This window comes from Ascidia mentula, chromosome 9 (assembly GCF_947561715.1).
Source record: "Ascidia mentula chromosome 9, kaAscMent1.1, whole genome shotgun sequence".
Classification (NCBI taxonomy): Eukaryota; Metazoa; Chordata; class Ascidiacea; order Phlebobranchia; family Ascidiidae; genus Ascidia; species Ascidia mentula.
In genome coordinates this window covers 7,722,114-7,739,049 of record NC_138574.1, presented here as the reverse complement: position 1 = coordinate 7,739,049, position 16,936 = coordinate 7,722,114, and the positions used below count along the sequence as shown (strand labels likewise).

Here is a 16,936-nt window from a genome sequence, read left to right as displayed (position 1 = left end):
CTATGATGTTTTAGTATTCTATGGTTACATTTACATACAATGGCAATCATTTGAACCGTTGTGAAGCTGCAGGACCTCACACGGAAACTTTTCGGATTTCGTAAATTTCCGTCTGAGATTTCAAACTCAAATTTAGCAAAATTTGTGCACAAAATCTTTTCAACAAAAGTATTCGGTTTGTACAATATAACAAAAAATAGATATATATTGATCTAAAAATGTGTGTTGTTGCCTTTACACATACGTTATTTAAATTTGGAAGCTTTTAGAGAATAATTTAATAAAGCGTAACAAAGTCGAAATCATTGATGCGTAATATTTATGTGAAAATTTTGCCAAAATGACAGTGATTGACAATTTTATTTTCTGCATTCAAGGCAAAAGCAAAATCAGTTTGAAATACTGTAGTTTTGTTGCTTATTGACCATGTTTTCTTTTTAAAAAATTGAACAAAAAGTATCTAGGTTTAGTTTTTGTTAGTGCTAAAAATGTGCTTGTGGGTGTAGTAGTGCTGATGGTGAAGAAATCATTTTGGTAATGACAAAAAACATTTAATAATTTTATGCTTTGCTAATTTTTCAGAAAAAGTAGTAAATTAATTTACATGCTGAAAGTACAGCAATATGGAAGTGGATGATGATTCAAATTCTAACAATGTTGAGGAAGGAATTACTGAGGGAATTGCCCTTGACCATTTCGCTGAGGCAGATGAAATAAATGAACTTATTGACAACATTCCAAATGCTGTAAAAAGCATAACTTCGAAGGAGATGTCCGATGAGAAATTCACAGAAATAGTGGACAAGTATCTTGAACAACCACATTTACTTGATCCCCATTTGGATATATTGTTAGTAAAGTTACTATCTTATGTGCAGAACAAATTGACTCCAGTTGATCAAATTCACTGCGCTTTCAAATATATTTACCTTTTAACAAAAGTGAGAGGACATAAAATTATGATCAGAAAATTTCCTCATGAAGTTTCTGATCTTGAACCAGTATTAAGCATGCTTGACAGTCAATCTGTTCATGATCAAGATACTTGGGAGACACGTTACATGTTGTTATTGTGGCTTTCTATGATATGCCTCATACCATTTAACATGACTAAATTTGATGTTCCCGACAGTGTAAATGAGAAGCAATCCATTACATTTCGTATTCTGGATGTTGGAAGGTTGTATCTTACAATGTCCTCAGACAATTGTCAAGAAGCAGCGGTTCTCCTTTTATCGAAGTTTGTGACCAGACCTGATATTTATAAGAATCAGTTACCAATTCTCTTAAACTGGTGCATTGAGAAACTGGAGAACAATGACCCAGAACTGATGACTGGTTTAACTCAGATGAAAGGATCTCTTTCAGTGATGGCAATGGTTTTCAAACATGGAAAAAGAGATGACTTACTACCATTTTGTAACATGATTTTAGAAAAAGTGCAATTGTGCAACTTACACAAAGTTAACAATACTGTGCTGAGAAAACTAAACACAAAGTTGGTGCAAAGAATAGGAATGACTTTGCTAAAACCCAAAGTTGCTGCTTGGCGATATAAAAGAGGAAACAGAAGTTTAGATGATACCTTGAGATTATCTATGAAGCCTAAACCAGATGTTATTATGACTGAAGTTGAGGAGGACGAAGATTATGACATACCAAGTGAGATTGAAACTATCCTTGAGCTTGTTTTGAATGCATTAAAGGATAAGGACACTGTAGTCCGTTGGTCTGCTGCTAAAGGTGTGGGCAGAATCACAGGCAGATTACCAAAAGAGCTGGCAAATGAAATTGTGGACAGTGTATTGGAGAACTTTTCCCTGTCACAATCAGATGGGGCATGGCATGGTGGCTGTTTGGCCTTGGCAGAACTGGGACGAAGAGGCTTGCTTTTACCTGAGTGCCTTAGTAATGTTGTGCCTATTCTGCTAAAAGCTTTAACTTATGATGAACGGCGTGGTGCTAGCAGTGTGGGTTCTCATGTCCGTGATGCTGCATGTTACTTGGCATGGTCCTTTGCTAGAGCGTATTCTGCAGAAACTTTAAAGACATATGTCAATGAAATAGCTGAAACCTTGCTTGTGACAACAGTTTTTGATAGGGAGGTTAACTGCAGGCGTGCTGCTTCAGCTGCTTTTCAAGAAAATGTCGGTCGTCAAGGTCATTTTCCTCATGGAATTGAGATTTTGACTATAGCTGACTATTTCACAGTAAGCAACAGGTCCAATACCTATTTAAAAATAAGTCCGCTTATTGCTAAACACAGGGAATATACTACAGCCTTGATCAACAACTTGACAACACAGAAGAGAGATCATTGGGATAACAGTATTAGGTGGTTAACAGCTCAAGCTTTGCACAAGCTGACAAAGCTAAAACCAGACTATGTTGCAACAACAGTTTTAGGTCAGCTTGTTCCATTGTGCACAGGAATGGATCTTATTACCAGGCATGGCAGCATGCTTATTGTTGCTGAAGTTGTCCACTCTTTACATGAAATAGAACAAAATGGGGGAAATGTTGGCTTGTTGTCACGAAATCCACACTTAAAAGGAATTTTCAGGATTGTGAAACAACTGTCCGACTCAAAATTGTTTAGAGGGTCAGGTGGAGAGCTAATGCGAGTTGCTGCTTGTCATCTCATTTCCAGAGTATCACAGTGCACTGAAACCATCCTTGTAGCAAAAATTGTGATTGATCAATGGACTGAACTGTTGCATGAAACTCTTTCAAACCTACACACATACACTCTAAGTGAGGAAATATGCAATACTGCAATCAGCGCCCTGTCATCAATTAACCAAGTCACTCTTATATCTGACCCATTTAAGGCTGTTTCAACGGCAAATCATGAGCAGCATGCTGAAGCTGTTGATGAATATTTGCTTCATCTTTCCAGCAGTGTTGAACGAAAGCGATGTGGTTATGCACAGGCAATTGCATCCCTGCCAAAGCCCATTCTTCAAATGTGTTTTATGAAAGTGTGCAATGGTTTAATTAAAGCCTCAAAAGTGTGTGAGCCTACCGACGCACCTTTTGCTGAGTCAAGAAGGGATGCAGTTAAGGCTTTGGCTCGGGTTTGTTCTACTGTTGGTGTTTCTGCTGAAAATAACAAAAACAGTGGAATGTGCAGTGAAAATGTGGAGCTCATAGTTGATGCTATTCTAAATGCAATGTGTGATTACACCAGGGACAAGAGAGGGGACATTGGCTCAGAAGTTAGAAAAGCAGCAGTATATGCAATTCAAAAAATAACTGTTCTCATTGCTGGTACTGACAACGCTTTACTTAGCACTGACATTGTTACCCGTATCATGTGTGGTGTGCTGCAACAAACTTGTGAAAAAATTCATAAAGTTAGAGATTTGGCTGTAACTGCATTTGTCACTATTTTGCATGACCCTCATATAAATAACATTCCATGCAAATCTGATTTGTGCAGTGTTTTCCAAAACAGGTTATCCTCCTTTACCATGACTCGCTTGTTCGATAGAGTGGCCAAATTACTGCATATCGAAGTGTATTCTTATCATATCTTGTTGGGCATGGTGGTCTCTGTTGGTGATTTAACTCAATCTTTAGCTGAAGCAAGCAGTGCTGCTCTTCTTTCATACATGGACTCTATTAAAGATGACACAGGGGCCATGGAAAGATTCTGCCAAGATTTGTTGAAAGTTTTTCAAAACAATGTAAAAAAAGATAGGGTATCTGTTCCTTTGCTAAAAACATTAAACCAGTTGTTAATCCAAGATTGCTTCTCTTCAATCCTTGAAAATGATACTTCTTTTTCAACTGAAATTTTGGCTTTGGTAAAACAGGAAATCTCAAAATCAAGGGATGCACAAAAGTTATTAGTTTCTATCAATGTCTTTTGTGGTTTGCTTCAATTTCAACAAACTGACTGCCGAAAATCTGTTATAAGCCAGCTTATGATAATGTTGTGTCATCGATTTCCAGTGGTTAGACGAACAACTGCTTCCCAGTTGTACGAAACCGTTCTTACTTATGATGATTTATGTAATGCAGATGACATGGACTCTGTAATTTCTGTGCTAAGCGATGTTGAGTGGGATCAGCCTGTTGAGGAACTGAGACCTTTAAGAAATTCACTGTGTGGACAATTTGGAGTACATGTTCCTCGCTTAGTTAAAAAACATGAATAAAGAGTCACTGGTAATCCTTGTATCTATGACCATTGTAATACTCCAAGGTTGCATGCTTTATTTTGCAATGTTAGTACCTGATAACAATTGAATGCTGTGTAGTTGTTTGAATGCCTTTGTGTGCACTTTTTATTTTTTAGGTGTTATTCAATTTATAATTAATTGACATTAATTTCCCAGCTGTGTGTTTTTTTGCATCTTGTGAGTGCTAGTTAGTAGTTACATGAAATTTTGAACTGGTTTAGCGAAGGTATAATGTCTGCTATAATGTCTGTTTACAGGTGCATATATTTTTTCCAACAATAATTTCTAATTGAGGTTTATCCAACTAACATACTTTACAATGGGTATTTTGGGGATAAAAATATGTGAATAACTACTTGTGTCGCCCAGTGAAATATACCAACAAAAAAGAGGTCCCTCTAAAAACTCATTTTAGGCAATTAAGTCTAGGCATCGTAGACTGTCAATGCTTACGATGCCTAGAACGGCATTTTAGAGACGCCCACAAAAAAGTGAGGTTTTGTGGAATAAATTGGTAAACGCCATAAAATTAAAAAGAACTTTTTTTTGGCATAAAAGTTACGAGATTTTTATTGCAACCGACGTTTTGTCTGCTGTCCGGCGAGACTTCTTCGGTGTTAGGTATTAACATCTTGCTCGTGAGCGTTATACATCGCTGATCGATCTCCCCAGTAAAAAACACATCAGTTATTAAACAAAATTGTCGTCCTGGTAACGATTTTAGGGATTCAAGGTGCCTGTAACATTTCGGGGGTTCTCTGTCAGAGCTGAATTGTTAGCGGCGCTACAACCTATCTTTAATAGAACAATTAAAATAGTCGAGAATTTCATGATACAGACGTTTCGATTGTTGTACTACAACCAACAATCAAAACGTCTGTATCACGAAATTCTCGACTATTGCATTGGCTGTTTTGTTTGTATTGAAGATTTACAAAACCGTCATGTTCCTAAATAAAAATATGGCCTCTTTGCTAATCTTATGATTATTGTGACACGGGGCCTGACGGCACTATTGGTTGAGCTTTGCTTGGCCGTAGTGTTTCCACCTTGCTTTCTCCGTAAGGTTGCACTTAGTTTGGTGCCCAACGGATGACAGTGATTGTATAGTAACCACAAAGTGGAAGTCTTTGCTTGGCCGTTTGGTCAGCAAAGTCGTCTGAAAGTCACACCAGCTGCACTGATGAGACCTTTTAGGTCGAAGCAGTGGTTATCTGTCTGCAGCTTACACAAAAATATGGTTGTACAGTATTTAGTGTCATTTTGTCTACTGGATTCTTGGCTATAAATTTGGTTTGTGTTTTCATCTACAGCTACATCATTTTTGTTGGGTATCACTTAACTGGACTGGTGACGTCATTTGCGTCAATTTCCGTCCAAGCATGAGAGGTGCGGCCGGTTTTGGTTTGCGCAATTTGTCTGTATAATAACACTAACTGGGTGTCGTTACCGCGTATAGCAAATGTACAAGTTACAGCATTCTATCTGTAGCACGTGTCACGTCTGTAAAGCTATTGATTTTTAATGCCAAAAAAATGCAATTCATGTTTCTTTCATAACTCATTGGTTACCATTTATACTGAAACACCTTGCTAACAAAAGCCCCAACATTTCAAGCACTACTATAATGGCTTACCAGCATACAAAATCACTGATGCATTCTAGTACAAAAAAAATGCACAGAATTCGCTAATTTTGTTACACAGAAAAATGTTGTATGTTGAATAGGCAATTGTTGATGATAAATAACTTTTAACTTTCTCAACAAAAAATTAGCATGTCTATGCTTACTTGCAGGGACATAAATCATAATTGGAAATATAGTTGAACATTGAGAGTGTAAATACTGGCAAACAATACATCTGCTTTAAACCCACATAGCACAAAAGCAAAACAAATCCAAAGGTCAAACCTTCTGACAATTACACAAAACAAACATCATATATTAGGTGATAAAAACTATGTTGAAAACGATTAAACTTAAAAAGTATTTTTTTCAATGCTGCAAAATTTATAATTACAACATTCAAAAAATGAGGCAGCAAGTGTGCTAGCTTCCTGTGACAAGATTAGCAAGATGTCCCATGATAACTGAAAGTGCACCCTGTTGTTCTTGTTTTCTGCGCTGTACTTGCACTGCTGCACTGTATGCTGGTATCATTACACTTTTTGCCGCTCTTAGTCTTTCTTTGCGGCGTAACAGTTTTTGTTTTAGAACATCAAGTTCAGTATGTCCATTCATTGAAGAAGTAAACGAGCTTTTCCTTGAGGATGGACTTGCAGTAGACGAAATGACATCAGATGAAAAACTAAAATTGTCACGCAAATTAAATTGATGACCATTCTCAGGAGATGCAATTAATTGCCAACTGCTGCCTGGTTCAGCAACAGCACCATTTTGTGGACTTTCAGATGCCTTTACAATACAGTTGTTAGCACCAGATTTGACACCATTGCTCAAAGGTATTTTAATTGGATTGCTTTTTCCATGGTTGTCTTGCAAAGAACTGCACATCTTTTTCTCATCAATCTTTGTTTGAAGAGCAAGTGAATAGTTCAGTTTAGCAGTTTCAAAACTTGAGGAAAGAACAGACGAGGGCAGTTTGGTTGTTGCTAAATTTCCATTGTGTTGAACATGATTGTTCTCCGTGGTTTGAGCAGAACTGGTGTTAATTGGCAAAATTGCAGCATTTTTATGAATCCAATCAGTGGTACATTCAGTACATTGCAACAGTTCTTGGTTTCCATGTCCATTACTGTAACCATTTACAACAACATCCTTACAAAGTTGATCGACAACTTCACTTAAAATATCATCCAGACACTGTTGTACCTCTGTCACCTCAGAGGTTGGCAAGTGGTCTGAGTTTTCTTCTTTTGTTACTTGTTGCTGATTTTGGTAATTCAAATTTGTTGGATTACTGAAATACAGAAAGTTAGGTTCTGTTTCAGAAGCTTCAAGGTAGAACATTTCTTCTGAACCACAATCCCTTTCTTCAAGAGAATCTAGTTCAGTGCAATTCATCTCATTCAGGAGAGAAAATTCATCAGTAGTGATATATTCCAAAAAGTCAAAACAAAATCTCATAATTTCTTCACTTTTTCCAATCCTATCTGCAAATTGATGACTGAACAAGAGCCAATCATAGGCAAGGGTCAAGAAAACAATATTTTCTGCATTAAGAGATTGGTGAATCAGACCATCAGCCCACAGTGACAATCTAAGTAATGAAACAAACAAAGGAGTCCTATCCCATCCAGATATGCAGTGCAGCAACACTCCACTGCAACAAGGTTTTGAAATACAGTTCAGCAGTAGTTTGAGATAGTTTTGAGTCAACTTCACCAAATCCCAATGCATGTACTCCTTCCAATCAACCTCAGAAAATTCTTTCATGTTATCGGGAACTTGAAGCTGAGCATCAACGAATTGCTGGGTCCAGTCGAATTTTAAACCAACGCCAGTGTAGTTATTATTAGTGTAATCTGCAAAAAACTCACATCCAGGATATGGGATGCTTATTAAGTCAAACTTGGAATATCTTTGTTGTCTGTCCACTTTTTCAGATGATGTTACATTCATTCCAAACTTCACTTTCTTTTTTTCCACCATGAAATCGCATATGACATTGGTTTTCAGCAAACAAAGCAAGTCAATGTCAGTGTTTCTCATTTTGTCAATCAGCCACTGTTTGTTCTGACTGGTTCCATTGACAGGTGATGCTTGGGAATGCAACTTTTTCCTATTGCCAGACCCATTAATTACTACTGAAGACTCGATGTTACTTTCTGTCAAACTTGGATTGTAACGAACTGGTATGTTGGAAGCTTCTGTTTCAGTGTAAACTGAGTTTCCTATTCCGTTTTTTTCAGTGGCAGCTGGTGGCAGTTGGCTTTCATTATCTGCAGCATATGGATCGCCATGGACAAAATAATGATATCCAGTTCTTGTATATATTTCAGGCGATCGTGCTAAAGTGGAGGAGCGACAAACAAATTTGTCTCCAATCAGCAAAACAGGAACAGGAAACCTTCCTCTGGTCCTGGCAAATTTTCCTCTTTGAATCAAATCAACCATTTCATCCATGTTGATTTCCACGACATTTTTATTTGCACTTGGTGATTTTTGCTTTAATGGCACGATCAATTTCACAGGATAGGTGCTGCATAAGACGCCTTTAGCATTGTCAATAGTTGTGCATTGATAATCTTTGGAGTACAAATCCAAACAATCCTGGACAAGCTCGCTTGCAAATCTTTCACCAGGCAAGACATTATTGGTCTTACTCAAAGCAAAATTCAAAAGTTGAAAAATTTTGCTGCCTTCTCCAGTCATATTGTAACCTATTCCAATCACCTTTGACAATGTATTGTTATTTTGTGTGCACATCTGACATGTTAACCTTTATGCACAGCTTTCAGTGTTTCAAGTATATTACATAAATAGTTGCACTACATACATTAAAAAATTGCTATGTTTATGTTGCTTCACCTAATGAATTATTGGTTACAATACTACATTTATAGGAAAAACAAAAATGTATGTTAGTTACTACCGCGTTTAAAGTACCACGAAGTGATTTATAGACCAGGATCGATTTCAAACAGCTTCATTGGTTTAGCAGAGAAGCGTTAATACTGTCGAACTGGTTGAATGCATATGCAACCGCAAGCCGTAACAAAACTCTTACATAATTCTGGTACATCGATTGTAATTAACTGTGTGCTTTTCTGCAAACAAGAGAATAACATTGCTGTCATTAATTTCAGAACATGGTGATAAACAAAAGACTATTTAACCACTTCTTTTTTGCGTAATAACTATACCTTTGCCAAAATTAAAGCTTCGCAAGCATCGAACTTTGACCTCACTGATTACGAGCACCGATCATCCAGTAAAAAGTACAATTTCCGGGTGATATTTTTCAAACTTAATACATAGTATTATATAAAAAAATAATTTTGCAGTTTCACTACCTGACTAAATAATATAAAAAGTTAAAAATTACTTTATAATTAGGCATCTGTTTCTTTCGAAATTGCGGGTATTGTGTTAAGCCTGTACCGTAGACCTTCAGTCAAATTTTTCAAAATGGTGTTATGATTTTTAAGCAGTACTATTTTCCTACAAATATGATTTTATGATTGTAAATTTACAAGAGGTCCGATACGCTTGACGTGATCTTGTGATTGTTGTGGTGTCGCGTTGGCCGAACAGCGCACTATAGCGGTTGGTTGGGTTGTCATTTCGCTTGCAGCGAGACGTGCCTTTCAGTTAGCCAGAATAACTTAGTATTGAAAACAAATGTAGTAGTTTTGGACTATGCTCTGCCTTGTATCCTCCTATTTGCTCCAGCAACCACATGAGGAGGCTTAAAAACTTACTAAAAGCTTTGGCTTTGATTACCAAAATACCTAAATACCCCAGTTAAGCCCAAGGTTGAAAAAGGATGAACAGAGAAGAGAAACTTGCTGCTGCCAAGAAAAAAGTAAGACTTAAAGCTTGGCCAAATTAATATCAATAGTTTGGCTGGACAACCAACTTGCGTTGTTTGAGGAAACTTGTAAATACATTTGTTTTTGCAGCTCAAGAAATTCAAACAAAAGCGTGGTAGGGAACCAAAGTCCAAAGAGAAGGAAGGTCTGAAGATATCAAATGATCACAAGGTACTTTACATTATATCCATAAAACCAATATTATAATTAGCTGTGCAATTTAATAAACCATGTGAACTGTAAGTTATATTATGTACAAAATGATAAAATCACTTTCCAGTTAATAGTAGGCTCCAATAATACAATAATGCCTTGCTAACTCATTAAATGAAGAAGTGCATATTGTACAGGAAGAAAACCAATTTAACACCAACAACAGCAACAAAAAATTGGATGAGACTGGCAATAATGCAAATAATATAGTAGAAGGACTACCAAAAGACAATGGTTTTGAACCAAATGCAACACATACAAATGAATCCTCTGACAAGGAAGCAGAACCCTGTTCTGTGTATTCCCAATCTGACACTTTGTCCAATCTCACTGTGCACAATGGAGTACAACATTCAACTGATGAGGAACTAATAACTGAAACAACAAATGAAAAACAGCAATTTAAGAAGGTATTAGTTGGTAATTATTGGTGAAAATTCTCATGAGCGTATCCAAGGGATCTTGACCCTCCATTAATAAAATGCCTTTTTGGCTTTTGTGGATAAACAAAAACAAATATGTTTTCCAAAATTCCCTGTGAAAACTATAGAAATACATTCTTTGATGTTCACCACCGTGTTTTAATTTTTCATTGTTACATAACACAATATACAAGCTTATTTGCTGTTTAGTACACAGTTGGTGGGCATGTTTTGTAAAGTTTGGCCAAATTAAAAAAAATAAAAATATTTCCGAAAAGATTTGAAACCGGAGGTTTCTGACAAACACTGTTTATATATGTATGAACTGTTTATATATGTATAAAAAAGGCTCAAATTCCCAAGAGAGCTTCTAGTACATTGTGACTTGTGGTGGTTAATAATGCAGTTAAGCTTTATACATACTGCAGTGTAAGCGTTTCTATAACTTGGCCTTTACATTAGTTTGTCAGGTAAAAAAAGTTCAACTTTTTAGGTGATTGTTTCTCTTTATATGATATTAATAATAAATTCTACAGAAAAAAAAAACCTAGAGAATTATTGTAAGTTTGAGTTTGTAGACTATTTCATACTGTTCACAGTTTGTTTTCAAAACTAAAAGTTTTTAAAAAATCACCTTCACCTGTCAGTTGATTTATGTACATGAAAATTTAGATGGAAAATGAATCATTGGTGATGGATAACAGCAAGAAAGGATCCCCATTGCAAAACTATGAGAGGTTGGTAAATGTTGGAGAATAAACAAATGAAAATAAAATATTGATTGCTTTATAATTTTGTAGTGGAACAACTACAGAAACCATCCTACAAATATCCACGAAGTTAAATGGTATTGCTGCTGAAGTAAATAATGTTATGCAAAATGATGGTGAAAAATCTGAGACTACTTCCACTGAATATGTTTTATCTGAATTAGAGGTATTTTTATAATATGTGTGGTGCAAAATTTTACATTTTGGCAGTTACAGTAATGTCGCACTACTTATGTCACAGCAATGTTTTTTGCAGGAAACAACATAAATATAAATAATGTAAATATATAATTGATGTTGGTCTCTGTATTCTTTTATTGAAAATAAATGATATTTAAGTGATATCATATCATGTTTGAATTGATGAAGAACACAGCAACTTACACTTAAACACTCTTACACAGGCAATATTTTTTTCAGACAAGAAACCAACAATTAGCTGAACAACTGGCAAGCGTTAATCGACAAAAACAGGAATTGTTTTTACAAGTAGAAAAGTTAACTCAACAGATGACAGAATTGCAGCTGCGTATGGAAACTGTATGTCCACTTTGCTATAGTTTTAAATTGTATGCAGTTTTCTAGAATAATGGTTTTAACAGGAAAAGAAGCATCTCCAAAACCAAAGCATGCAGGAGCAAGCTATGTTGCGACAGCAAATACAAGTAAGTTCTTGAGATGTGAAAAAGTTTGTTTACCAGTTTCATTCTCTGTAGGTGCAAATGCAAACAATAGGAATTCTTGTTGCTGAGAAACAAGAGATGCAGCATCAGGTTCATGAAGCAAGGACGAGTGCAAACCACGATGAACAAACTCGTCAGCGCTGCCAAGATGAACTGCAAGATGCAAAAATAAAACTTCAGTCGCTAGAAAGAGAAGTGTCAGCAAAATCTGATCTGGTGGAAGTGCTTACTAATGTAAGTATCATTTAGTCAATCAGATGAATAAACCAAAATTTAAATCATGTTAGGCATTCTATGTTTTATTTGGAATTAATTAGTAAACCTTATCTTTCTGTAGTCAAAATCTGAACTTGAATTGGAACAGAAAAATCTGCAGTTGGAATATTCCAAAACCAAGAAGTCAAAAGAAGATTCATCGATGCATGTCATCGAACTTACACAAAAGCTAAATGCCAAAGTGAGTTGTTTTCTAGAACATTCTTGTATGTTACCTTTACCTATATTAACATAATTATGTTTTTAAAGGAAAAAGAGTGTGGACAACTTTCTTTACAAGCGGATGACTTGCATGAAAAGTTGGCAATGGCTGAAGTTCTGCTGCAACAAGTACTAACTATTTTTCCGAAACATTTGTGACTTTAGAAATGTGAAATGAAACCAATGACATAATGTAATTCTGTCTATCCTGGGGATAGTATTTGTAAAAATGGTAAATGTTGTTGCTGGAGAACCTTGTATGCAGAGAGGATAAGATATCAAACTATTGTCTTTGCGCTTCAATACATTCGGCACAAGATTTGCAGTTTTCATGTAGCCAAATTATCCCTTTTGGTTAAAATGTAAAAAAAACATCTTAACCAAAGCGATATACTGATTTTGCGTGAGTGTTAATAATATCTTTGTAGTTTGTTGCAAATTAAAAAAAAAAATTATCTGACAGCAACCTTAACTTAAATTCATTTTGTATCTTTCACAGCTATCAAGTTCTTCTGGTGAAGCCCCAGAAGATCAGGTTTGCAAGCTACAAGATGAAAGGGAAAATCTTAACCAGAAACTGATTGAGGTTAAAGTCGCATTAGATTTGGTATATATTGTGTTTTAAGGCATGTGTAAGGAGCATGCTTGCAAGATATTGCATGACGTCATACTAACAGTGATGTTGCATAAAATTGCACATTGAACAGATAAGTTAACATTGCTTCAAGTCTCAAGATATCATTCTTTTAACTTACTTAACCCCATGTTTCATTTAGTAATTATTGCACATGTTTTGTTTTCTGATTATACACTTCTTTAACCTTCAGCATGGAGTATAGAATTTTGTTTTTGTTACAATTTTTTTATTTTAACTATCAAGTTATCTATCCATCTTCTCATTAACTTTTTCTCTTTTTACTTTTTTCTGATTATTTTTTTAAATTTGTTTATTAATTTTAGCATTTCCCAAAATGTTGTCATGTTGCAATGATTCCAGAACTAACACAAAGTGTATCGCACATATTTCCTCAGCAACATTTTTGTGCTTTACATTGTTAGAACTTTTTCTGTGTGTGTATAGTACCAACAAGCCTTTGAGCAACTTACTACAGAGAGAGAACAGCTTTCTAGACAGTATGAGGATGTAAACAATCAAATGCAACACCAAGTGTCAGAACTTTCACAACAAGTAACAAACTTTTCAGCTTTAGAGTATGTGTTGATTTATGCTTGTTGCAAATTTTGTCAGGTGGAAATTCTGCAAAATGAAAAGTCTTCTCTCCTCAGTGAAAAGCAACATCTGGATTTAAAATTTCAACAGTTGGAAGAAGACAAAATGAATGCAACTAATTGCCAACAGGATCAGGTTGGATATCATTTTGGTTCATGCCTGTATAACAATAGTCATAAAAGTGTTACTTTGTGCAGTCAACATTATCTGAGGAACTTCAGAACAGAATACAAGCACTAAAATTGGAAGTTGAAAAAATAGGTGAAGAAAGAGATGTGCTCATGCAAAAACTAAATGCCCAACTACGCAACAATGAAAGATTAGCAAGGTGGTGTGTTATTAGCAATCATTATTTCTCCATTTGCCTTCTTATACGCAATGTTTTTTTTCCTACTATTTTGTGTAGACTTAATGAAGAACAAGAGTTGCAGTTGACGGAGCTTGGTGAAACAGTTGATAATTCCAGTGTATCTGCTGAAGAGCATGCGCGGTTGCTTGAACAAGCACAAAACGACAAAAGCACAATATCCCGAGCATTATTGCAGAACAAACAACTAAAACAACAATTGGAAGAAATGCATGCTGGATTTATTAAACTGGTTTGTTATTTTGCATTTATTTACAAACAAAGTATAAACACACATTTTAAAAGGTTGTTCCTTTATAAAATCAATAAAGTTTGGCCATGGGGTCCTTGATTGGCATGTTTTGGGGCAATTAATTAAAAGTGTTGCTCAAGCCCATTGCGTTGAGCTTCTTTAGTTTCTGTGAAGTAAACATAAAACATGCAGCCATAGAAAAGGTGTTAAAGCGATATAATGTCTAAAAAACATAACAAAAGTAAAAAAGGAATAAAACAATTAGTAGACCTTTCAAAGCCGTACCGTCACCTAGTTGGCAACTCAATCCTGTGAAGCAGTACAGTGTAAAGTAAATAATATTTTCTGTTTTTAGAGCAATGACAAAATGCAACTTGCATCTGAACTTTCTACCATCAGTCATACTTACAATGAAAGCAAAGAAGACACAGAAAAATATAAAGCTTTGTTATCGGAAATGAAATTGGAGGTGGTTATTTTTAATGTACAAAATACACGAATCATTTAAAAGAGTGCATAAAAATCCACACAAACTGTTTAAAATGATAGATAACTTTTTTTAACCCAAGTTGGGTTGTATTGATGAAGTTATATAAGTTACAAAATTGCAATATTTTGTCAAGCTTGAATCCAAAAATCGCAACATCAACCAAATTCAGAATGCACTCATGGAACAAGAAAACCCTGAACAACAAATTGCAAACCAGTCGCCAAATGTGACGATAAATGAAGAAGTTAAAACACTGGAGGACACTGTAAACATTTTAAGGTGAACTTTTATGCTTTATTTTTTGTTAATTTAATTTCTGCATATCTAAATTTGCCTGTTCTATAGTGAACAAAATGCACAATTGAAAGAAATGGTAACGAGGCTTCAGAACGAGATTGATTCTAAAGAGGTTGGCACTGAAAGTATTACTGGTAGTCATGCATTGCATGTTGCACCCAGCAATGAAGATGTGGTAAACAATTTAAACAAAACAAAACAAAAATGAAGCTAATAAACCATGTGGCTGATTGTTTAAGGTCGCTCGCATGAATGTTTCCATACAAGAATTACAGGAGGAAAATGCTGGTTTACTTCGTAAACTTGAAGCACAAAAAGTAAACAGCGACATATCTGAAGCTGAACAATTGGGTCAATCATCATTGTCAGAGAGTGTTGTATCTTTGGAAGAACACAATTCTTTGGTTCAGAACATGTCATTGCTGCAGGTTTGTACAATGTCTGTGAAATGCTACATTCAGCAAATCTTTGCCTTCCAATCACCAGAAAATAAAAATATAAATCAAACAATATGTTTGTGGCTACCAATCAATTATTAAAATTATTATATTTAATTAAGTTGTGTTATATATTATTACTTTCAGGAAAGGTTTACTAAAGTTATGACACAAAAAGTGGAGGCTTTAAATAAAGTTGAAGAATTGGAACACATTAACTTGCAGCTGCAAAATGAATGTGACACCATAGGTATGATTTTAAGTGAAATGTGCACATGTTAGTAAACAAATGCATCATTAAAACACATTGTTAAAATACATATATATATGTAGGTGAGTATATTACATTGTATCACAACCAAAGACAGTTGTTAAAGCAGCGACACCATGAAAAAGATGAATATGTGTCATCCATTGCACAAGAGCGTGAAATAATGCAGGTATTTGCTGCTGTAGTTTAGCAATGTACATAGTTACTGAAATGTTTTTTTTTCTGTAGAATAAACTTGAGAAGCTCCAAACACTTGTGCTTACATTAGTAAACTCCAGGCAAGAAAAAGAAACTAGCTTCCATGAAAATTTGCCCCCTGACAGTTCTGCTTCATCTGCTAACAACACATTTATTTCTGGTAAATCACCATATTACAAACAAAATCCTGTAGCAAAGAAATAAGTGTTGGTGTATATTTTTTGCACTTATGAAGCAAAACCTTTTTTGTTTTTGTTTAAAAAGAACTTGTTTAATGTATTTATTTAAACTATCTGTGTTAAATTATAACCAGAAACATGATGTTTTCTATGTGGCACATTTGTTATTTAGATATATCGGATATCACACCTCATGACTGGCCAGATATGTTGGAAGGAGATGAAACCAAGCAAAGGTTAAAAGCACGGCCAGATTTACTTCCTGCCAATGCTGCGCTTCCATCAGATGGGCAAAGTAATGCAGATGACAAGCTTATTTCAAATGAAAGTTACCCTGGAAAATCTCTACGATTGGGTGAAGAATCACCAGCCCAAGAAAAGAACACCACAACAGAAATCATTAGTTTGCTCGAACAAATGCAAAGGCCAACTTATTTAAATTATAATGATAGGCCGCAAGGATTTTGCCTGAAGTATATGGGACAGTACACGGCCATATAAAGTTTCTGCATGAACATGCTGCAGTGACCCAACACACTTTGCTGCACTAACCATCAATGTTTTTGGTTAGAAGTACATCCTAAGTATTCTGGCTACAACATAAATTCCCATGGTATAAAACTGCTTCTGTGGTGAATGTGCAATATTCCGTAATTTGGTTGCTGGTGCTGTGTTGGTGATCTTAGTATGCAATTGTGCTGTTTTCAGCTTTTTTCTAGTTTTATCGTTTCTTGTGTCCATTATATTAAAGCGGATATATTTAATAAATATATGGTGAAGATGGACGCCATATGATCAAGTTAAATGGAAGGCTGATGGGTGTTTCTCAAAAAGATGCATACAAATGAAACAACTTACTTTTTGTAACTGGTTATCCAAGAATGTTTTTATATTCCTGGTAAGGTGATCACATCACTATTTTATTTTTTATTTACTGAAGTGCCCACTCTTGGAAAATAATGGTATCATATAGGCTCTAAAATTAA

At 35.3% G+C, this 16,936-nt stretch overlaps 3 protein-coding genes across 4 annotated transcripts; 2 read left to right on the top strand and 1 right to left on the bottom strand.

Annotated features, from left to right (window-relative positions):
• Window positions 1–586: 586 nt before the first annotated feature.
• LOC145913215 (tubulin-specific chaperone D-like) lies at window positions 587–4,338 on the top strand. The gene has a single exon (XM_083000793.1). It carries the CDS (start codon window positions 624–626, stop codon window positions 4,161–4,163), a length of 3,540 nt encoding a protein of 1,179 aa, XP_082856919.1. The 5' UTR covers window positions 587–623; the 3' UTR covers window positions 4,164–4,338.
• Window positions 4,339–5,794: 1,456 nt separating this feature from the next.
• LOC145913059 (uncharacterized) lies at window positions 5,795–8,633 on the bottom strand. Its single transcript, XM_083000579.1, has one exon. The coding sequence runs from the start codon at window positions 8,575–8,577 to the stop codon at window positions 6,238–6,240; it is 2,340 nt and encodes a 779-aa protein (XP_082856705.1). The 5' UTR covers window positions 8,578–8,633; the 3' UTR covers window positions 5,795–6,237.
• A 771-nt stretch (window positions 8,634–9,404) lies between these two features.
• Window positions 9,405–16,932, top strand: LOC145913166 (golgin subfamily A member 2-like). 2 transcript variants are annotated; one of them, XM_083000728.1, is made up of 23 exons: window positions 9,405–9,676; window positions 9,774–9,854; window positions 10,034–10,306; window positions 10,991–11,055; window positions 11,119–11,254; window positions 11,509–11,628; window positions 11,691–11,753; window positions 11,805–12,005; window positions 12,109–12,228; window positions 12,297–12,377; window positions 12,748–12,834; window positions 13,330–13,437; window positions 13,498–13,614; window positions 13,677–13,807; window positions 13,886–14,078; window positions 14,434–14,547; window positions 14,702–14,847; window positions 14,914–15,040; window positions 15,105–15,293; window positions 15,450–15,552; window positions 15,636–15,742; window positions 15,802–15,931; window positions 16,123–16,932. In XM_083000728.1, exons 1-23 carry the CDS (start codon window positions 9,638–9,640, stop codon window positions 16,449–16,451), a joined length of 3,060 nt encoding a protein of 1,019 aa, XP_082856854.1. In that variant the 5' UTR covers window positions 9,405–9,637; the 3' UTR covers window positions 16,452–16,932. The 2 variants fall into 2 exon arrangements, with proteins under 2 accessions (XP_082856854.1, XP_082856853.1); XM_083000727.1 differs by having other exon boundaries at window positions 12,748–12,855.
• The last annotated feature ends 4 nt before the right edge of the window (window positions 16,933–16,936 follow it).